At 41.9% G+C, this 24,226-nt stretch overlaps 1 protein-coding gene across 2 annotated transcripts in view; it reads right to left on the bottom strand.

The window, feature by feature from the left end:
- The window catches only part of RSPO2 (R-spondin 2), a 161,558-nt gene extending 140,772 nt beyond the window's left edge, over window positions 1-20,786 (bottom strand). The window contains exons 1-2 of one of the 2 annotated variants that reach the window (XM_067017957.1): window positions 20,184-20,786; window positions 19,533-19,796 (exon numbers count right to left, since the gene is read on the bottom strand). In XM_067017957.1, coding sequence (XP_066874058.1) covers window positions 19,533-19,626 — 94 coding nt within the window. In that variant the 5' untranslated portion in view covers window positions 19,627-19,796; window positions 20,184-20,786. Of the gene's footprint in view, window positions 1-19,532 lie in introns of both variants that reach the window. The other variant, XM_059042858.2, reaches the window with a different exon arrangement.
- Window positions 20,787-24,226: the final 3,440 nt, after the last annotated feature.

Consider the following 24,226-nt stretch of genomic DNA (forward strand, 5'->3'; position numbering starts at 1 on the left):
ACAATGCGAACAAAGTCACCATGCTTTTGGAGCTTATGTTGCAAAAGCTCTGGTGTGGATAAGAGAGCCTGCATCAGTTAAGGCAAGAAATGCTAGCCTGTTTTTGTTTCTCTGGGGGTTCTTTTCCGGCTTCATTGGGGTATAACTGACAAATCTGTAATATATTTAAAGTATACAATATGATGATTTGATATGTGTATACATTGTGAAAGGATTCCCCCCATCGAGTTAATTAACACATCCATCCCTCACACTTACTTTTTTTAATTTTTTGGTGAGAACATTTAAGCTCTAGCAAATCTCAATGAGAGAGTACAGTGTTATCAACTATAGTCGCATTACACATTAGGCCCTTAGACCTTATTCATCTTATTACTGAAAGTTTGAACCCTTTTACCAATTTCTCCCTATTTCCCCCACCCTCAGCCACTGGCAACCACTTTTCTACTCTGTTTCTATAAGTTTGACGTGGTTTTTTGTTTGTTTGTTTGTTTGTTTGTTTGTTTATTTGTAAGAGTCCACATGTAAGTGATCCCATGCAGTGTCTGCCTCTGGCTGGCTGGCTTATTTCACTTAGCACCATGCTCTCCAGATTCATCCACGTTGTTGCAAATGGCAGGGTTTCAGTGGCTTTAACACAAAAGGAGTTTTGTTTCTTGCTGACGCAGGGTCAGGGGCAGACGTGCGGTAGGGAGATTTCCATGGAGTCGTTCAGGGACCTAAGTTCCATTCCCCTGGTGGTCCTGACGTCCCCTGGGGACTGCGAGAAGGGGGGTTAGATCCTCTGCACCAAGTTGACCAACTCAAGAAGAAAGCGAGACCCTCCACAGGAGGTTTGTGGGGACAGGTCTAGAAGCAGTAAGAACAGCCCTTCTATACATTTTCCATGGCAAACTCAGGCCCAGGGCCACACCCAACTCCAAGGGAGGCTGGGGAACACAGTCCAGCTACTGAGGCCCAAGAGGCAAAAGAAATGGGTTTTGATGAATAAGCAGTGTTTGCTACCAAAAGAACAAGAAAATTCTACAGTGTTTAAGAAATAAATAGCTGATATAATAGAGTAGGGCTGGGGCTAGGGTGAGTAAGCAATGCTCTGACAGTGGAAATGCAGGGAGTCGCGCTCTCTCAGGCTTGGGCAAGTACACGCCTTAGATTTATGCCATAGGTGCCCCTCTTGCCTCAGCCTATCCTGGCCCTGATAGTTTAACTGCAGAAAAATGGAGAGCTAGAGAAATGCATTGCTTTAGATACGGTTATCTGGAAAGGAGCTCGTCACAAAGAGGATAGGAAAAGAGCTTTCTAGCCAGAGTAAGCAGCAGATGCACAGGTCCTGAGACAGGAAAGTTTAGAGTGTTTGAGAAACAGGAAGAGGACAGTAGGACTGAGATAACAAAAGGAGGGTTGGAGAAATAAAAAGTGCCCAGGTCACACATAGCCTTTCAGGCTGCGTAAGGAGTTTGGGTTTTACTTCAGGTATAATGGAAATCCACTAAAGCATTTATGTGGCGGAATCAAATGCTCCAGCTTTTGTTTTATAAGCAATTGCCCTGACTGCCCTTTGGAGAATGGATCGCAGGGAGATCAGCTGGAAGGATACCAATGTGCTTTGGGAGGGAGATGGTGATAACCTGGTCTACAAAATGGCAACAGATGCAGAAGACGAAGGATTCAAAGTATACTGGAGAGAGGTATGGAAATCATAGGTATTGATGAGGAAAAAAAGGAATAAAGATTTATGCAACCAAGTGGATATTAATGTTATATGAAGCCGGGGGGAATGAAAGAGAATGTTTTTTCTATTTAAATAGTGAGCTTCTTGAGGGTAAGGGAGATACTTCTTTCTATTCTCAACAGGAATAATCCAACAAGATGTTTTTTAAAATATAGTGTCAAAGGCTCAAGGCAATATGCACACCATCTCCCACATACAGAATAAGAATCAGTACCATATTCTGGAGAACAATCGGCAATAAGATCAAAAGCCTCACCTCTCCATCTTGGTGGCTAAGAGCATGCCTGAGTCAAAATGCCTAGACTGCAATTCCAGCGTTACCACTTACTAGCTCTTGGTAGTTCTGTGACTTTGGGCAAATTATTTACCTTCCCGTGCCTCAGATTATTCCTTTATGAAACGGGAAGAAAAATACAGCCGACCTCACAAGGTCATTTGAGAATTAAATAATATGTAGCACAAAGAACTGTGATTGGCACATAATAAGTGCTCAATAAATGTAATGATTAAAGTATATTAATTATTATATCTAGTTCTGTGAATGATTCTTAAGGAAAACAGATGTGGGAAAAGATGTACAATACAAGGAGGTTCATAGCAGCATTATTAATAATACTGAAAACTTAATATGAGATTTTTATCTGCCCAATGTTAAGGAAATGGATTTTCAAATGTCATGGTAAACAATGACTTATGAAGCAGACATATCATTAAAATAGGTACGAATATGTGCTTTATGATGTATTAAGTTTTAAAATCTTATATTTATGTACAAGGGGTGGAAATATCTAGAAGGATAAGAATCAAAATGTTAACAGTGGTTACTGCTGAGTGGGAAGATTATTGGTAGTTTTATTTCCTTCATTGTTTAGTTCTCTAGTTTCCAAATTTTCAACAATAAATAAATGTTGGAATTATATCCATAAAAAATTCTGCAGTTAGTGGTTTTTAAACCAATGACTTATATGAACACGGTGCAAAGTTTTTACCACTTACTTCCAAGACAAAACACCTAAATATCTCAGCAAGATGAGGGTTTATTACCAAAATACATTTCAAAACTAAATGAAAAAAATGGGACATGAACTACTGGCCCAATTAGTGGATATAGCTCATTTGTTTTCTGACTTAAAAATGTACACGTTGGGCTTCCCTGGTGGCGCAGTGGTTGAGAGCCCGCCTGCGTATGCGGGGGACACGGGTTCGTGCCCCGGTCCGGGAAGATCCCACATGCGGCTGGGCCCGTGAGCCATGGCCGCTGAGCCCGCGCGTCCGGAGCCTGCGCTCCGCAACGGGAGAGGCCACAACAGTGAGAGGCCCGCGTACCACAAAAAAAAAAAAAAAAAAAAAATGTACAGGTTGAAGGAGGGAAAAATCATTCTCAAGAATCATTAGTAGAAGCAGCTAGGCGCCTTGTCAGTTCTCTTTCCCTGACTTGCAAGATAACCAATTTCTTCAGCTCACAATACTTTCTGCTCTCTGAAAAACACTGCAAAGGCACTTTACTTCTAAGAAGAGCACACACCTAGCGGGTTGTATTTCTCTAGCAACAGGTTTGTTTTCATGAGCCATGTACTAAATGTGTTTATATTCGAAACTTCTAGCATGCTCTTATCTACTTCTCCCAACAGACATTTGTGTGAATTAAACTTTCAACTTCATTAAACAACACAACTATTAAATGTAGATGTTATAGATATCTTTCAACAGGTGAAACAAATATCAATGGTAACTTAATTAGTAGCAATGAGCTAGGGTTTTAAATGGATAAAGGAAAGATTTCTGTAATTAGCAAGAACTACCTGAAGAATAAGTAGGAAGATTTTTTTTTTTTTTTACAACTTTTACTGCCACTTTTGCACTGAAGACATAGCCTCTAGAGCCTTTCTTCATATGCCTTCAAGTTAAAGACCACACGGCTAAAACCGAGCCATTGACGGGTGTGGGGTACACATTCTAAGCGGCAGGCTGCCATTCAGGTCAAGCTTTGAGGAAACTTTAATCCTTCTCAGGTGACACTACTTTTATTCTACAACATCCAGTTGATCTCCTCAAATATTTTCCTTCCTCCCCTCCCTAAGCCTTCCAGAGAGTGTTTAAGTAGCACAAAGTACTGTTTTTCTACCCAATGAGTGTCAGATTACACTAGGCTGAAGCTACTGTATGTTCACTCAGTAGCTTCTCTGAAAGCTGTTAACAGAAAACATTATCAGAAGATGTCTAATAGAATTCAGGTTTTCAAAAGGTTTGCATTTCATTCCTGTTAGCATAAGCCAAAAAAAGAGTTTTTTAATGTCATTCTACCACTAATGTTTCAGTAAGCAGAAACTGCTGGAAGACTTCACCTCCTCCATCTGACAGGCCATGGCTTGACACAAATCAAAGGTGACCCACTGGCCAGCCAAACAGGCATCAACTCATTACTCTGAAAATTACTCTGCAATTAAAGAGGAAGAATTAAGTGTATTGCCTGCTCTCTAAGAACTGTTTCATAGTTAACAAAATATCTATGGTTGAAAAGGAACAGTTCTTCTTTTATTGAAGAATTTCAGCTAATAATTGTGGAAGGAATAAAAATAGAAAAAAACTATTTTATATCCCCTAAAGAAACTGATGATTCAAAGATCATCAATGGAAGAAACCATTACGTGAAAGGTTACTGGGAACCTCAAAATGGAGGAATCGGGCTGTTACCACATGAACCCGCTGGGTAACCTTAGCATCACTAAGAACATGGATGTTGTGTGTGCTTCCTGATGGGTTGTAACATGAAGTGCACAGCAACACCTGTGAAGCGTTCTAGCCAAAAGAGCTGAACCTGAATGTAATCAAACCTTCAAGGAGAGCTTCCAGTTTACAAAAACATGGAGGATAGAGGAAGTCAAATGACTCCCACAAGGGAGCAAAAGGAAAAATCCAGAATGTCAGATATTCTGTAGAAAACTGACCTGATCTTTTCAATAAGTCAGTGGCATGGAAAACTGGGTGGGAAGGAAGTACTGCTCTAGAATCAAAGGAACTTGTGGGACATACCAACCAAGTACAATGAGTGGGTGTTACATCAATGCTCATTCATACGTATCAGCTGTATAAAGATATTGTTGAGGCAACTGATGAAGTTTCATGACGTACTGATTATGAGGTGTTACCGGGGAATAAGCAATTTTGCTAGGTATGTTAATGGCATCATGGTTTGGTGAGAAAATGTCTGTATTTGTAAGAAATGCATTCAGAAATAGATAAGGTAAAATGATGTAACATCTGAGATTTGCTTTATAACACATCACAATAAAAACTTAAGAAAAATATAAAGAATAGATGAAACTAGTGTGATGAAATCTCAACATTTGCTCAATCTGGGTGATAGGCAGTCATTATGCTACCCTCTCTGCTTTTGTGTATGTTTGAAATTTATCACATTTAAAATGTAAGAACATTTAAAAGTATGTTCTTACCAGCCCTTTATATATAGCACACAAGTATGAACAGATCCAGCTCCCTGGCAGTGCCAATATTAGATACTACTCAATATCAGAGGGAACTAATTTAAGATACCTCTAACACCAGAAGCAACTGTACAGTGGACCATGTTGATATTTGAGTAATTACTTCACAAACATTACTTCATAAAGGATGCTAACAGCTCTTGGAGTTCTGTAAACTTCAGAAGGAAGCCAGTTAAACAGAATTTTCAGCTTTATTTAGCTGAAGAAGAAGTCAATTTGATTCATGGATTTATTTTAAAATGTAATCAACACACTCAGGTGATTCTTTGGATTCGTGCAATTTCGTGGAACTTCAGGGGCAGGAAGGAATTTGAGAGTCTGATTCCAAAACCTATACACTTATAAACCATGTCTAAAGCATCCCCCCCCAGGGCCACTGTATGCACAAGTCCAGGGGGTGTCATTAATATCATGCTTTATGTGCAGTATACAATCTAAGCGACTATGTACAGTGCTCTACTAGTTATTATACTTCTATTGCCATTACTTTTTCTTTTAATACAATTATTTTTATGGTATCATTAATAATACTACTACTTATTACACAGAGTTGTGAAAATGAGGATTTAAAGAACTACAGGTCTGCCACAGGTTAGGACTTATGGATTGAACTGTGCCCCCCAAATATATACACTGAAGTCTAATCCTCAGTACCTGTGAATGTGAGTTCATTTTGAAATAGCGTCTTTGTAGCTGAAATTAAGTTAACATGGGGTTACTGGTGTGGTCCTTAGTCCAATATAAGCGGTATTCTTATAAGAAGAGATGAGAGACCATCACAGAGGAATGACAGCCGTGTGAAGGTGAAGACAGAGACTGGAGTTAGGCTGCCACAAAGTAAGGAACATCTGGGGTTCCCAGAAGCTGGAAGTGGCAAGAAAGGATCCTCCCCTATAGTCTCAGAGGGAGTATAGACCTGCTGACACCTTAATTTTGGCATTCTAGCCTCCAGAACTGTGAGAAAATTAATTTCTATTCTTTTAAGCCATCCAGTTTGTGGTACTTTGTTACAACAGTCCTAGGAAAGCAATACAGTATTATGTGTACTGCAAATGCACTTCTGAAAGTAATGACATCTAGAACAAACCACTGGTGTGGGCTGAGGACCTTCATCTGCCTCATTCTTTAATCTAGGTAAGTATTTCTCTTAATGTAGCCAACTTCTTTTTGCAGCTATATCACATTGTCACCTCAAAAATCAGTGGTAACCCCTTGTCTCCAACATCCTATTCGTCCATAGTTGGTTCCTTGATCTTAAGATCTAAACTCTGCATTTTTTTCTAGGTAGCGGGAAGCAGCCGCATAGCACAGGGAGATCAGCTCGGTGCTTTGTGACCACCTAGAGGGGTGGGATAGGGAGTGTGGGAGGGAGACGCAAGAAGGAGGGGATATGGGGATGTATGTATACGTATAACTGATTCACTTTGTTATACAGCAGAAACTAACACACCATTGTAAAGCAATTATACTCCAATACAGATGTTTAAAAAAAAAAGATTTCATTCACAAATTCATCCTGCCATTCCCAGCCATCGAGATCTTTTTGTAACGTCAACCGACCTTTTAAATGTCCTCTTCTACTTCATATCTACTTCTTCAAAAGTGTAGATGGCATGCCCATCTGTTTTCAACCTAATCATTAAGAAAATATTGTTCCAAACTAGGCTGCAGAGAGGGTCCTTTACTAAGCTAGAGGCTTCCTGCAAAGTGCACATCAACCCATTACTCACCGCTCGGTCAAATGTAATTCAAGTAAGTAACAGCACATGATATATGTTCATTTCTCTACCTGTTCCAAAAGAATTTTTAACACTATTATGCTTTCGTAAGTGCAAAGTATTATTATTAATGAATTTTTGTCCAATGCTTCTTTATCTTCCAGTCTAGTAACCCCATTAAAGAAAGCAAAGTATTTGTATGGCTTAACCCATCCTGATTATAGTTGCATTGAAATCTGACCTTCTTATAATGAAACATTCTCAAAATTGACATCATGGTCATGTAAGACTTGAGAAATACATCTTTTCTTTTTTTAGGAATTCAGATTAGACTTCAATAGGTATAAAACTATTGATTACTGAAGTTTAGAATGATGATAGAGGCATGTGATGCAGAATCTAAAGAAGTAATTTTGTTTAGTGTTCTCTATTTAGGAAGGACATTATTTGGTTCTTATAATTTGAGTTGAATAATTGTCAACAAGAATTTCTATTTAAATATTAGATGCCAGATACATTGCAGATGTGCTCATCATGGCTCTTCTGGTGTAAGTGGCCCTTCAAGGTTTCTCTACACTCAATACAGCCACTGGCTTTACCACACTCTTAAGAGATACCCTCTGCTGCTGGAAAAGGGCAATTTCCAATGACTCGGGGCATCAAGAAAGGGTCTTTTACATGAGTGGATAGTTTCTTAAATATAAGCCATAATCTTCCTCCCTATGAGCCTCCATTTTGCCTTAATCCCAAGTGAAGAACGAATTACACCCTTTCTCTATGTGACAGGCCTCAAGTCTTGGAAAGGAGTAATCCTGCTCCTTCTTCCTCTCTCCAGGTCCAGACTCTCCCACTTCTTCAAAACTCTCTCCCAGAATTCAACAAGCAAGATGACTACTTGAAGCTTGCCAAAGCCTTTAGAACAGTTATTATTCATTTTGAGTCACTTTCAAGTCAAAATCATGTTGAGATCACCCACAGTAGCTGCAAAGAACTAATTTTTTTACTTCTCCATGAGAGAACAAGTGCACAAAATTCATAACTTTGGAGAATCAATTTTCAAGAGATAATTGCCAAGCTCTAGATCAATTTTCAGGATAGTATTATTCAAAGGGAGAGGGACAAAGAAATCTTTCATAATTGACAGATTCAGTCAAGAATCACATCAGCCAGTACATGACTTATTGACCACCAGGAGTGGTGTGAACGGCTTTCTGAGCTCCACAACAAACTAACCTCAACCCACTAATCACACTTTTGGGAACCACTGCTGTCCACTATCAAACAACATTTGGTTTTTCAAATTAGTCTCCTATCCCTAACAAAGTTTCTCTATAATACTAAGTTGATGGAAGGATAGTAACCACAAGGTATATTTTACAGTAGCAGGAACGCTTTGGATAGGACAGCCCTGATTTCTCTCTAAGCATTAGACATATACTCAGATCCTTGTGTCAACAGAAAAGTTTAATGTTTGCTCTTTTTATTCACTCCACCTACAGCTATTCTCTGCCATGTCTTCATATTGACTTAGAGCTCAGAACTAATACCCAGGATCCCTCAAAATTTCCTATTAACCTGACTCGACTCTTAAACACACATACATACACACACTTCCCTTTGGAAGTGTGTGATCCTCTAAAACATCAAGAAGCAAGTGTCAAAAATTAGAATTTTAACAAAATATTCTTCCACCTACAAGAACTACCCAGAGGACAGGTCAAAGACTAGGACTGCTTTAATTTATATTTAAGGATGGTAACCTGGGAGCCCCAGGTACAATTCTTCCCATGCCACTGGGATCATTCAGTGCAGAGTCCTCAAAGACCAGTTATAGCAGTGGAACACCTGAGAATAACGAATACCACAGTCACTCTAAAGGGCTATGGGGTGGGGGGGTGGCAGAGGGGAAGCGTGTGATAGGCACAGGACACGTCACTTCATCATGGGAATATTAACCCAGCTAGGACTCAACTCGAAACCTGGTCTACTATCAATACATAGATACGTAGGAAGTTTAATGAAGATATGAAGATATAGCACAAATCTCTTCAACGTTAAAAGCCAGGTTTTTTTTTTCTTTGGAAGCACTGCTCAGCTCTCGGGATCTTAGTTTCCCCACCCGGACCAGGAATTGAACCCGGGCCCACACAGTGAAAGCACCAAGTCCTAACCACTGGACCACCAGGGAATTCCCAAAAGCCAAGAAAGAGGCATTAGAACACAGAATGTAAGGTGATCAACCATGAAGGGCCAGAGAATTTTTAAATCCTACGTCAGACATTATTACATGAAGGGGAAAGAGAACCTAAAAAAAATTAAACTTGAGATTTTCAAGAGAAGATCAGACAATTTTTATTATTCTCAAAGGGCTGCAATGTGAGAGATCCATTGAATGAAATGGGTCTCTACATAAAGATTAAAGAATTTGGCAAACAATTGGAAAGTATTAACTTGGAGTCGTTTGGTCAACTCCAAATTTTACCAATTGTTTAATTTTCTTTTTCTTTTTCTTTTTTTTTTTTTTTTGAGGTACACAGGCCTCTCACGGCTGTGGCCTCTCCCATTGTGGAGCACAGGCTCCGGACGCGCAGGCTCAGCGACCATGGCCCACGGGCCCAGCCTCTCCACAGCATGTGGGATCCTCCCAGACCGGGGCACGAACCCATATCCCCTGCATCGGTCGGTGGACACTCAACCACTGCGCCACCAGGGAAGCCCCCAATTGCTTAAATTTTTAGGCATGCACTTTATGGAAAACATTCTTTAAAAAAAAAAAAAAAGAAAAACTAATGTTTTCCAAAGTGGCTATAGAAGCTGGAATCCACCTCCCGGTTAACACAATCTCTAGCTTTAATATCTGCCTCACAGATATTAAAACTGTGAGTTTGGTTAAGTTTGCCTTTTGGCGAGAAGGTCTTGTCAAAAGGAGACTAGGGACCAAAACCAGAACTTCTCAGTAAAACTGAAAGCTCCCTTTCTTGTTCCTTCTCCCTCTCTCTCCATGAAGAGGTCAAGCTGTTCACAGCCTCAATCTTACTGGAAAGAGTAGAACAGGTTTCCCACCTGAACCTACCCGGCAGGGCAGAACAAGGCAAGCACAAAACCTACAGAATTTCAGAGAACAAAGCACGAGGAAAAGAATGCAAAGTGCGCCCTCTATCGCTCTGTGTGTTTTAACTGCTAAGTGGCTGGTTGGATTGCTGAATCCAGTGATAGGTGAGAGAGGAAGGCCATCACGGTAGAAAAATTCTAAGTGTGCTGACCCAGCAGCAAGGATCTTGTAGAAGCCTACTTGGCCAGAACTGAAGAGTGCTAAGACTGGTTCTGACCAGCCTGTGAACTGGCAGTGTGATACATACAAATCCTATTAATACCAGCGCTGCACGTCATCAGCTGGAAAATTGCAACACTGATTTTTAAAACTTTATATTACTGTTTTATTAATGAGATAAAATTAGACTATATGAGAAGTTTTAACAGAACCCCTTATTCTGTGTTTATTTTGTACTTTTATAAACTTTTTAGGGAAATAGAATTTAACAACTATTACCTTTGAGAAAGGTATTATTAGCCAGGTAATTATTTACTGAAATAAGTCTTGAGGTAGTGTTTCCAATGTGTCCTCATATTGTGAATTATACACATGGCAAATGGCTGGAAACCCACACATGGAAAAGACACTTGTTTCCCAAAAGTTTATGTCAATTTGAAGCAGCCAATTGGCATCATGCTCTTTAACAAGGTCTACCTCCTATTTCTTTTCTTTTTTTTTTCTTTTTTTTTTTTTTTGCGGTATGCGGGCCTCTCACTGTTGTGGCCTCTCCCGTTGCGGAGCGCAGGCTCCGGAGGCGCAGGCTCAGCGGCCATGGCTCACGGGCCCAGCCGCTCCGCAGTATGTGGGATCCTCCCGGACCGGGGCACGAACCCATGTCCCCTGCATCGGCAGGCGGACTCTCAACCACTGCGCCACCAGGGAAGCCCTGCCTCCTGTTCCTTTAACCAGTGCTTCTCAACCTGTTGAAGGCAAGATGAACCATGGCCACTTTAAGACTTCAGTGAAAGCTCTAGATCCTCTTTACACGCTAAAAAGAAACAGAAAACGTTTTGCATCTGATTTCAGGAGACTCACAAAAACCCTGGCCCCATCTCTGGACCCCAAGTTAAGAAGCCTTGCTCAAAAGAAATGTGCAGAACCAGCTGCTTTATAAGTGCTCTTAATATCCTTCAGCAGGTGATGAAAATCAAATGGTTTTAAGTAACTTGTAAAGGTTTTTCCCCAAATGACAAGATAAGGTGGGGAGCTACCTACAATTAGTTTCTCTACATTTTAAGAGTAAAAATAATAATATTTACTAGCTTTTCTCTAACCTTGACTGGCTATGCTGATCATATGATGGTGTTATGATACATACATAAGTGTATGTACAAAATTCATATATATACACCTACAAACACACATATTGACACAAGTGCACAAGCACACACCCATAGACACACAATATTTGTTCTGGCTATGGGAGTACCAGAAATAAAAGAAGTTCCTATAATTCATATGCAAGAATAGTGATAAAAAATTTAGCAACACAAGTATGCAAGTTTTTACCAGATCACACTTACGGTCCTACACCTCAGTTACACCACCCACTCAGCCTTCAGTTCCTTAATACCAGTTACTTAGTGGCGTAATTATGAGTTGTAGGAAGTTCTGAGGCTCAGTAAAACTCTGGGTCCAAAGAACTTTTGAATTGGCTCAAAGGTGATTTCTTCTTCTAAAACGAACACTGATGTTCAAAGTGTACTGTGTACAGGAAAAGCCAGTGAATTCAGGAGGGTTGGATTGTAGTTCTAGCTTTCTTCCACTTAAAAATTAGTTTTTTAAATTATACATTTCAGTAAGTAGCTCACCTTCTTTATTAGTCAAACCAGTCTCGCCTCCTTGAAAGGGTAGCAAAATGTCAGTGCTCTCCTGGAAGGCACTGTACAAAAAACTATGTAGTCTACTCACACCTACAGAACTTGTTCTAAAATACACATACACACACACACACCTGTGTCTCTCACAGGTATGTCTACACTGCTATATTTATTATTCTAAAGTCATAAATATAAGATTGAACGTTTGCCTGCACTAATTTATGTTATTAATATGACTGCCTTTTAAGAAGATAAATGCTACTTTCTTTTTTCTCTAAATAATTATGCATACAGACAAAGCGTTTGGGGATGAAAATCCTTTATTGGCCCTTTGTTTAGAAGTATTTTTTAGATATGGGTGACTCCCACAGAGTTTCCCCTCCCCTGTCCAAACTCACCCACCATTTGGGACACTCCATCATTTAAATAATAAACAGGTATATGAATACACACGCAAGCACTAGTGTACTCTGAAATTCTGAAGATTATCAGAGACTTCAGAATAAGGCTAGGCTGGGATGCTTTTATACATCAGTGTTGCTCATCTTTAAACTCTAAAAAAGAATAGTAAATAATCAAATTATACCTATTATCCTAATTATTCATTCAAACTTCAACTATGCTCAAAGAACTTCAGATTGAAAAGAAAAACATTTCTCATTAAATAATTAGCATTGTTTTAAGGGCAAACAACAAAATCTCATCATCACTGACTTTTTGTTCAGCCACAGCTTGTGGAGGAAGCACTCTAGTTGGCCTGGTTTGGGGAGTATTAAGATGAATATGCCAAAGTTCTGTCCTAGACGAGATTAAAATATAGTAAAGATGACACATGTGGCAAAGTAGCCAAAATAATGGGGGAAACGAGAGTCCTTTAGGAGTAGCATGAAAAGCTAAGAAAGCTTTTAGGGAAAATTCTAGGAAGGCTTCACAGAAACGGTGGCCTTTTATTTAGCTGGGCACCACCACATGCTCGACAACACAAAAACATGAAAACATAACAGTATGCTTGGAAATGAACTCATATGGTGTAGCTTAAGCATACAGTGCTGTCGTGGTGGTGGAAGGTTGGAAACAGTCTGTGGTCAGATGGTAGAGTACCCTTGAATGTAAAGTGAAAGAAGCTGGAATTTATTCTGCAGTCAATATGGAGACCTGGGAGGTTTGAGGTTTATTAGCAAAGAAGTAACATGATGAGATCTGTGGATCACAATGAGAAAAATTCAATGTGGCAGCATTGTAAAGGATGGAGTGAGGAAGAAGTGGATGATGGGAAATGAGTCAGTGAGGACCTGAGCTAGGAAATACCTCTGGGAGTGGAGAGTATGGGGTAGACGTAAACATTTCTGATACCCACTAAGACTGAACAAACCAACAAAAGAGACAATAGGAAAGTCAAAGACTACGGCTAGGCTTCCAGCCTTGACACACAGAAGCCCCTGAACAGAAAAAAGAAACACAGGTAGAGGAACACATTTGGGAGAGGAAGAGTAATGCCACGCATAGAAGAGGAATTGAGTTGTCAAGACTGAATGTGCATGGAATGGAATACCTATCCATACATGCTGGTGCATGAAATATTTATCCATATGGCAGTAGTTGGGAAATCAGAGAGTAACATAATCCAGAGTTCAAAAAAAGGGGGGGGGATAGAATTGAAGGGCTTTACATGGAAAAGGCAGTTGAGGATAAAGGGATGGATAAAATTCCCCAAGGGAAAGAATAAAGGTAAAGAAATAGGAGCCTACACCTGCTCTGAGTGAGGGGACCAAAGAAGAAAAATGTGCAGAATATGGGACGTGAAACTAGAGTGCAGTGTCGCTAACCAAAGGAAGAGACTTTCTTTGAAAAGGAGCGATAATCTCAGTGACGGGAGAGCTGTAACCTTGGCAGGGTTGGCACTGAGGTGAGTAGTGAGTATGGGTGACCATTAAGAAAACCCTTTCGATGAAATGGTGGAAGTAGAAGCCAGATTGTGACAGACTGACAAGTGAGTGAATGAAAGCTGATTATTAGGCAAGATAAGAGAAGGGCTGAGGTCAAGAAAAAGATTGGAAAGTAAGGTGAGAAAGACAGAAATTAGGAATTTTAGGATGGGGGGATAGCAGCAGGCTAGAAAAGAGGGTGACTGGATACAGAAAGGTCCGAGAGGAGAGAAGGATATATGGGGGGTGGGTCTTAGAAAGAATAAAAACACTGTATCCTTACCCATTCCTTCTCCTAGTCCTCAGCCCCCTCACCTACCCCTGTCCTGCTCTGTTGTCCTGAGAAAAAGATGAAAAATGGGAAAGACGAGTAAAAATCCTTTTTAGTTACAAAAACTCAGTTCTCCATAGTTACCCCATGCCCCACCCCACATACCTACATATACACGTACGTATATGCATGTAAGAAGATATACCTTCCCTGTCATATAATTATATACTACTTATGTAATGTATAAATTAGTGCCTTCCATATTTATTCCAGCTAAAATTGTGAACATGTATAAATATGACATGCAACACTGTACCTAATAGTCAATCCTTGATTGTGGCAGATAATGGGGAAAAAAATAGTGACCATCACGACGTTTTGAAAAAAGAAAATGTTAAACTTTATTTTTATCCCAGAGCTTACCACCTCCTTTTAGCAGGGTGGTTCTCAAGTAGTCTGTCAAATGATTTATGTCATCTATTTCCTGAGCTTGGGAGGGGTAAGAGTGCTTATTTCCAGAAAAAAAAAAAAAGGTTCAAAAGGCAGTCAGTTGGAAGAAAAGAAGTAAAAAGCCTGGATAATCTATAAACTGTCCAATTAGTCTCTGAATAAATCAAGAGGTAGTTTTGCATTAAGAAATCAGAAGCGTCGGGGCTTCCCTGGTGGCGCAGTGGTTAAGAATCCGCCTGCCAGTGCACGGGACGCGGGTTCGATCCCTGGTCCGGGAAGATCCCACATGCCACGGAGCAACTAAGCCCGTGAGCCACAACTACTGAAGCCCGCGCGCCTAGAGCCCGTGCTCCGCAACAAAAGAAACCACCGCAGTAAGAAGCCTCACACCACAACCAAGAATAGCCCCCGCTCGCAGCAACTATAAAAAGCCGGCGCACAGCAACGGAAGACCCAACACAGCCAATAAATAAATAAATAAAATCTATTAAAAAAAAAAAAAAAATTAGAAGTGTCGTCTCCAACTTGTGATTTCTGTAAACATTGGATTCGACCCAGGCTAGATTTATAAACAGATAACGAAAGCCAGAATAAGCGGAGGCCTGAGGAAATGTCACCTATTCTGAATCACTTCCAAATTTCAAGAGAGGAATAAGATATCGGTTGGGGGAAAGGCAACTTTCTAACCTCTGTGCACTGGTAAGGTTTTGGCAAGAAAAACTCAGAATTATGCTGGAAGAAAAGCCCATTAACAAAAGAACAAAAGAAAAGGAAGGACATAGTTATGCTGCAAAATTAAAACATCACATGAGCTTTTCTGAAACACTCTGAACTTAAAAAAACAGGCCTACAAATGTATTCCGAAGCTTTTAAGCATAGGTTAATATGTTCCATGTGCCATTTTGTATTTTGAAAGAATACTGTGAGAAATAAGCTATCATTAAACGTACTTACAAAACTTGTAAATATCTCCACATCTCCTCATTTGAGTTTTAAAAACACTAATTAATTCAGCCCTATAAAGTTTAAGAGGAAATGTAGTGTTTTGTTTTGTTTTGTTTAAACAACCGAAGTTGCCAGTAACATACCACACTATTTGTGATAAACACTTCAGTTTCATGGAAGAAGCCAAATCTAATCATAGGAAAATGAGCGGTTATGGAGAGAGAAGCTGAGGCTTCAGGAGAGAAGAGGCTATGGTGGGAAACACTTGTCATACCACGCCCCCTACCATCAGACCACCAGAAACACAATTACATGTCTGGGAGCCTTGCTGCTTTTCAAGAATTTCATCAAGAAGTTTTCATAAATCCCTGGTAAATTTGTGACTGGGCGTATCAAGAGAAGGAAGGAGATATAAAATGAAATCACTACAGACTAAGCTCAAGAAATCCCAGAAGGCCATCATAAAGTTATGAATTGTCTACCTACCTTTCAGTAATTGGGCCTGAAATGTGGCTTACAACCATTGCAAAAAATAAGACAAATCGAATAACCCAGTTTACCATACAGATAAATCATAAGAGGTCCCGAGACGGATACAGGCCACAGGGGTTAACAGTAGCTAATGATGACTATGTTTTTGAAGGGGACTGGAGGGTGAGGGGCCAATGAGTTCTGATTGTTACCACATAGACACAACATGAGTTGTCAATCAGCTTTTCAAAACGTTGGCATGTGTCTCGCCTCTACAAGATATTCATTCTCACTGTTGTGTTTGTGCCTTACTTTCGAATGTATTGCTGCCGGGCCCCAGTAGTGATTATCAAAGGCACTTTTATTGTATGACTTTGTTTTCTAAATAAGCAGACAAAAAGACTAGTAGATGGCTAGTGTTGTTTACGATAGTCTCTCCCATACACAGTTTTATCTGACATTCTAGTCTCTAATCCCCTGGCCATATTTTGAAATAAAGCATAAAGTTAAATGATATATTTGCTCTCTATTCCAGACTGGATGCAATTGATTTTAACTGACTAAATTATCTGATCTCTGCCAAGAATTTTATTTCATTAAGAAAATGATATTATAGAGCATCTGAGATCATAAAGCAGACTAAACATAATGCCAAAGGAGTTCTGAGAATGCTCCACAGTGAAGGTTTGATTATTTGCAGATGGAATATGAAAAAAAGAAAAAGAATCAGATCCCGGGCATTAGCCTAACCGATCCTGGTATCACTGCTGCCGACATCACAGCACAAAGCCAAGAAAATCACTGATCTTCTAAGCCACAACACCTTTTTTTAATGTACTAATCACTTTTCTTCCTAGAAAGTAATACTTAACTGCCACTATCCAAAACAAAGGGAAAGGGGGAAATGTTGGTACCACAATAGGCTCTAGCATGTCAACTGTCACCGCTGACATGATTTGGCTAGTAGTCAAGCGTTCACCACGGAACTAATTTAAATCAATCTCCTCTGGGAAGGCCAATTGTTTGGTATGCGCAACAATTGGTGTAGGATCAATCAGTGGACATGAGATCAATTAAAACCGGCTTAAGCCTGTGAAGAGGGACAATTCACACAACCCGAGTTAGATCTCTATTCATTTCAATACTCTCACAATGCAATCCTTAAGCTTCCTTGCAAAGCAGAAAAGCTACTATCACCCTACACTGTCTAGCCAGCACTTTAAGTAGTTCCACTTTTAATTAAAAACACAGTACGCCCTTTGTTGGTACAGATAGTGTGGTCACTTTTAAGGGTTGCAGTTATTTTAGCCAGAAGCTTGAGATTTGGGAAGGGACATCTGTTAAGGAAAACACAGACATTTTGATAGAATTTTTTCTTTACAACCTTACCAGTTTACATGTACTTGAAAGCATTTGAATTTTATTATACTGAAAGGTTTGTCTGGCAGAAGTTACTACTGCACACTTTAGAACTGGGTTTCTAAACGTCAGCACTTGGGGATGTGGCGGTAACTGCCATGAGATTTTGCTAAAGCAGCTTTGAAACAAATAGGTTTTGCGTCAGATACCTAAGGAGGTATAGGCAGAACTTTGGAGATGGCACTGCAAAGGAAAGCGTGCAGTATCGCTTCTGGCCGCAGGAGTGCTGTAATGTCATGTTCCACCAAAGAGCATCTCTGCATTAAGTTCTACTAAAGCAACGTGCTTGATTCTTCCCAATTCAGCCACAATGGGGCAGGCAATGTGGATCAGAAAGACATCGCTGAATTAGCAAGTCATCTACTAAACAAGAATTTGCAAAGGATTTTAGATATTTTGAACATTTTAAAGCACTTTAGTCTTTTCAACCAAATAGGCTGCAGTGTCTACTTGGAGGCAGGGGGGTGTGGGTGGTAGGGAAGCCTCTCCAAACACTTTGACCACTTAGACCACAGTGTTATCAAAAATTGCCAGCTCTACCAAGTGATACCTGGAAAGAAAATACCGGAGTGGAGAAAGGAGGCAGAGGGGAGGTGAAGGAGATGGAAAGGGACTTTGGCAAGACTGTTATCAGTATCAAACTTTCATGGCCTCTGGGAAGAAATTCCTCCCTAGTACATTTATTCAGAAAAACTTCTGAAAATAAGCATTTTCCAAATGTCAGAAATGAAAGACAAGGAGAGTAAGAGAAATGAGGGCGAGAGATAGGGGTATCCTTCTCATAAACCACAGCTCCATAGTGTCAATTGGAGAGCAGAGGCGGCGGAAATCGCACACCACCAAGTTATCCTGAGCTCTGCCCGCTGGCGGGCCAACCTTCAGCCCTGAGGGTAGGTGAGAACAGCTTAACGACGTCCTAAAAAACTTTGAAAAATTAGGGCGCAGAAAGCTCTCTCCAAAATCTGGATGCAAGACTGGAGATTCCATGAAACGAGTTGTAGATAAACCGCATCACAAGTCGAGCGAGACGTTCATATCCCAGAAAAATCAAAATCTGTTAACCTCAAGACAAATTCTAACTGCGCAAAAGTCCAAACTGCACGACCAAGACGGATAAACTCTAAGGGGCTGCTGTGCACCTTCCGTGAGGCTGTGCGTGCTGGGAGCGGGGGTGTTGCGGTTTGCGTTTAAATCCTTCAGCTGACTTCACAGTGTTTAGCAGCCCTTCCCCTAAAACGCAGTTTGATTAGCTGCAGCCGCAGCAGGACTCGGAGGCAGAAATACGGGCGCACTAAATCATCAGGAAATCTAGCTTTCTGAAACCTTTCTGAAGGCTTCCACTCGCCTCCCCACATTGCACACAGGTGATGGAGATGGAGGAGGAGGTCAAGAAGCCGTAATTGAGTTTCACTGAGCGCCGGCACCTCTCTCAGAAGTAGCTGCTTTTGAGGGGAGTAAACAGAGAGGGCAAAGTCGGGCCTGTCTCCAAAGCATCACCCTGCGGGCAAGCGCTCCCCCCGAAAACCCTGCGCACGAGCTGCCGCTCAACGCGCTGAGTTCAGGACGTCCTCCCACCTAGTCTCGGCGTCCAGAAAAAGAAATCAATGTTGCTCTTTTCCTAGAAATGCAGGTCCTCCACATCCACTTGGTACCCCTCCCCAGCTCTCTATCCCACACGCGCGCGCAGACACACACACACACACACACACAGAGTAGTAGGCCGTGTCCAAAGCTATCTGGGGTCAGGACTTGGGTCGCACGTGGGCGGTGAATGTAGAGAAAGATGAGCTGCAGGGAAGATGGTTGAGAGGACTAAAAAGAGAAAAGGACAAAAAAAAAAACAAGAAAAAAGGATGCCAGGCTTAAAAAAAGAGAGAGGGAGCCCGAAAGAGAGAACGGTTGAGAAGTAGAAGCTCGGCAGTCAGCGTGGGTACGGACCGCACCGCTCAGCCCTGAACTCCCGCAGGACGCCCGGCTCGCCGCGCGCGTCTCGCTCCGGCTCGCCGCGCCTTCTGAGCACGGAAGAGACAGAGCGCTCGGCAGAGCTCCGGAAAGCGGGGAGCGGTGGCGCGCCATGGCGGGGGGTGGAGGGCACGGTCCTGCCCACCTGAGCCCCTGAGCGAGCGCCGCCACCCGCGCCCCGACCCCGGCCCCACGCGCCTCCGGCAGGGTAGAACCCACCTCTCTTACTGCGTCTCCATCGATTGCCTTGGCAGTGGCTGTAATCCATACAGTTCAGGATGATGAGGGCAAAGGAGAAGAGACGAAACTGCATCTGGGCGGTCGGGCGGCGGAGAGACGCCTCTCAAAGTCGGGGAACTGGAGGGCTCATCCGAGGAGCCGGCGCCGTCCGCGCTGTTGAGGAAGACGCCGAGGGGGAGTCGCCACTAGCCCAGGGGCCTGCGCTGGTCAGTTCGGCGCAACCAGCATCTTTCCGCCTTGAACCTGAGAGACGAGGAGGAGAAGCCGGGTGGAGAGAGGCCCAGGGAGGCAGCTGCCTCTTCACGCGTCCCAATTTAAAAAGGGGAAGGAGGGGGGAAGCGAACCCACTGCCTGGCAGGAGCTGCGGAGCAGCTTAACCCCAAGCGCACAGCTGCCTGCAACTTGGAGAGGAAGGTGATTACAATCAGTGAATTAGCAACCTCTGCAGACCTATAGGCTCCGACCCGGGGGAAAGGACTTTGCGCGGGCGCTTCGGAAAAGAAAAGAGCTCCACAGTTCCCGAGGGTGCAGGGTTAAAGGCGCGCTCTTCGGTCCTTCGGTCCCACAGTGGGGTACCCAAGCGCCGTGGCCGCAGTGGCCAGGCGCGGGTCGCCTCCCGTGAGCACTTACGTCTCAGGCTCTGCGGCGTGCCTAGGCGCGGAGCTCCATCCAGGGCTCGGAAAGCGAGACGCCTCGCTAGCACGTGGGCTGGGGAAAAGTTTGCCGAGACCCTCCGGGAGCGCGTAGCAGCTCTGGGATCCCGGCGGCTGCCTTGGGGTCGAAGTGCCTGGAGGGTCCTCTGGACTGACCGCGCCTAGCAGGAGCGCAGCGGGGCGGGCGGGTCCGCAGCCTCTGGGATGCTGCGTCCCCGCCGGTGAGCGCGATCCTACGGCAAGGGTTACCCCGCTCTCACTCTCTGGGTCCCTGTCCAATTGTGCGGTTTCCAGAGCTCTCCCCACAGCCACTTCACAGCTAAGGTTGCTCCGTTTCCAAGCTGTGGGAGACAGAACGCTCCCGGGAGGCCGAAGGGATGGCGAGCTCACTTTCCGATGGAGATGCAGTCGGGCCGAGGCTCGGGATGCTTCTATAAGTAGGTGGTGCTGTGGTCCAAGGCAACTAAGTCAGGGCTGCCTCGGAGTTCCTGGGTCCTAAAGCCAGAACCCCTCCGGTTTCCCTGAGGTCCTAAAGAGCGCTGACAGCCTCCAGCGAGCCTAACCCCGGGCGAATCCCCTCCCGGCTTAACTGGAGTGGGTGGCTAAACTGAAGAGAAGCTGAGGTGGAGGCGGCCCCTGACTGTGCTGGCCCGACAGCCCAGCTGTCTTCACCCCCAAGGCGTCTTCTCCGCTGCTCCGGGGTCGACTCCAACCTCAGCGCCGACCTTCCAGCAGGAAGATCTGACTGACTGATGGCTTCTCCTAAGCATTCCTTTCCGAGCTCCCGGCCGAGACGGCTGCTTCTAAAGTGGCGTTTAAACTTGAGCCGCACCCCGAAAGATGCCACACCTCTGCCACTCTTTAAGTTTTACGTGTTGGCTTTGTTTTACAGGAAGATGTTAGCAAGGCTGAAACTAAAACGCGTCTTCGGTTTAGGGAGTAAAAGGAGTATTCCATTACTTTGCTTATCCTTAGAGGTTGTACTTCTTGACTTTGTGTCTCTTCCAGAAAAACTTACAAAAACCTTTGATCCCTTTCTTGGAGTACGCTAGAAATTGGGGCCTTGGTTCTTCAAAGAAAAGTTCACTTTCTACTGAAGTATTTCTCATTCATAATCCTCCTCCCTCCCCCACCCTCAAAGTCTCCTGAATTGAACTTTCAGGTGCCTTGAGTTTGGGGAATACTCTGTTTAACAAAGTGTTACACTAAACAGTCTTACGCTATCTGATTTCATTCTGGTGAAATCTTCTGTCCTGAATTCATTACTGTAGGAATAAATGTATTTACACCCTAGGCAAAAGATAAGAGTTTATACTGCTAACCATGGCAGTAGGAATGTTTGCAAATATGACCACAGGTACCATATTATTATGCTAGCATTTTGTATCATTTAAATTTCTTTCTCTGGGCCTTCAGTTTCAGAAGATGTTCAGAAGTTTGGAGACTTGAGACAATCATATAGAAACAACAAGAATATTAAAATAGTCATGTTTATTAATTGTTCCATTAATGTCTATCCATAACTATTTTTATGGAATCACTATTACATAGCAGTATTTATGTGCTAAGAATTTTAGTGTTATTCACTTTATGTATGCCTGAGAACACCCAAGCCAATCTAAATTGAAGTCCCCTGTCCCATTTCTCAGATAAGAAAATTCAGCCCCTGAGATTGGCCCATAGGGCACAAGTAGAGTTGACAAAGCACATAACAGCAACAGTGGATCTGTTTCTCAGCTTTCAGAGTCTTTGATTTTTGTCACAGAATTTGGAAGTGATTGGAAACATTTCAGTTTAGGCAGTGGCCCAGCATTTGACATGATATTCCAGTGAATATCCCCCAATCATCAGAAATACCATTTCTCCCATACACTCACACATGCGCACACCAAATTTATTGCACTTCTAAAGGAGTTAAATCCATGAAAGAACAAAGTCCTCTATAAATAAGCCATCTACCTTTCTGCACAGCCTTGGGACTCATTCAAGGTTAGTGGTCATCAGTGTCTTTTAAAATATATAAAGACAAAAATAAGCACAAGACCAAGCAGATCTAGCTCTACCATTAACCACCTGGGTCATTTTGGGAAAGTCTCTGGGTCTGTGTTCTTGTTGGTATTTTTAGGAGATCAGAACAAGATCTCTTTCACCCCTACCATGTTCTGGTTTACAATCAATTTTCTATTTCTATCAAGAGGTTTGCTATGGAGTCTAACAGTGTCAGGACAAATGCATCGTTGATGAGTTTTCAATACAGAAAGTTGAGAGTTAGCCACTGCCATCCTTAAATTTACAGAGCACTTTCAATCTCTGTCTTCAAACGTTACTTTCCAAAATTTTAATCATTTGGGTTGCACTGATGGCATTTTTAAAACCAGAGATACTTTTCAGTTTAGTGAACTCCTAGATCCATTTCACAAAAAAAGAATTTTAACAGCACCACTTCTGCTGAAGATAGGTTAATGCTCTTAAGACAAGAATGGGCGCTAGAAGTAAAGAAGATTCCTAATTCCTTTCTCCTTGTGCTCTCTCCTGGTCTGTCTCTGCTTTTTAAAGGACACCATGGAACTTCAAAAAGATCTGTCACACTTAGTTCTTGGGGTACTTAGAATCTCACAATCTCTTTGGGCTAGTGTGTTGATAAAGCAGAATTTTTTTTTTCCTTTTTTTTTGCCATTCACTGAATATTTCTCCTGATTTCAAGAACCCAGGAATGTTCTTGCAACTAAAAAACCCATCTCTGGTGGATCCTAAACTATCATTATTAACTTTAACCCCATATTTCTGTGTCCTTTCATTTCTAAACTGTGAAAGTGTCGTTGTTGAGGCTCAGAGTTCAGTTTCCCCATCTTGGAGACTCAATGGGCTTTTTCTTCAAACTGAGTTTACACGGTGGTTTCATTAAACTCGCTTTATAAATAGGCATGTGTCTGGTGTCTGTTTACAGAGAAGCGTACTGACGAGGTTGACTTCGTGCCATGCACTGGTGATAGAGCAGGTTAACTGAGTGCCGGTGGGGGGTGGGGTGGGGGGGAGATGATGTTATAGATGAGAAGCAAGTTGCCTACTTTACTTTTTTGACTTGTAATACATTCATATGGCTAAAATTCAATCGTTAATAAAGGGCATACAGGGAAAAGCCTCTCTACCAGCCAGCCAGTTCTCCTCCTCAGAAACAGCCAGTTATTCATGTACAACCTTCCAGGTTTTTAGTATACTTCCAGAGATATGTTGTGCTTATGAAGAAAATGTGTGTGTATACACATATATATTCTTCACCCTTTTAGGCGACTAGTAGAATATTCACTAATCTGCACCTCGATTTTTTTCATGCATCTTAGAGTTCATTCGGTATCAGTTCATAGCAAATGTTCTTGTTTTTATACAGTCACCTATCATTTCATTGTATGGTTGTATTTAGCCAGGTCCCTACTGATAGACATTCAGATTATCTTCACTCTTCTTCTGTTATAAGCAATGCTTCAATTAACCTTTTCATGGATCATTTTAAATTTGTATTATAAATTCCTAAAAGTAGAAAAGTTGGATCAAATAGTTAGACATACCTCTGTGTGTGTGTGTGTGTGTGTGTGTGTGTACGTATAGCCTTAAAATTGCCTTCCACAGAGATTCTATCCAATTACAATGTATGAAAGTGCCCATCTCCCTATATACTGGCCAACGTGTTTTGATCTTTGATACTCCTAGGCAAAAAGTGGTATCTCAATGGTTTTAATTTTTATTTCTTTTCTTTTATATGAAATTATGCATCTTTAATATGGCTAAGCAATTTATGTTTCCTTTTTCATGAATTCTCCAAAGATATCATTTACCTCTTTCTCTACTCTTGCTCACTTAATTTTGCTTTGTAGAATATATGTATGTATGTATGTATATATATATATATATATATATAAAATCTTTTGTTACTAGAGTTGCAAATATTTTTCCAGGTTTCTCATTTGTCTCTTAACTTTACTTTTGATGTACATGACTATGCTAAAACTTTTAAAATAATTT

Source organism: Kogia breviceps, chromosome 17 (assembly GCF_026419965.1).
Source record: "Kogia breviceps isolate mKogBre1 chromosome 17, mKogBre1 haplotype 1, whole genome shotgun sequence".
Taxonomy (NCBI): Eukaryota; Metazoa; Chordata; class Mammalia; order Artiodactyla; family Physeteridae; genus Kogia; species Kogia breviceps.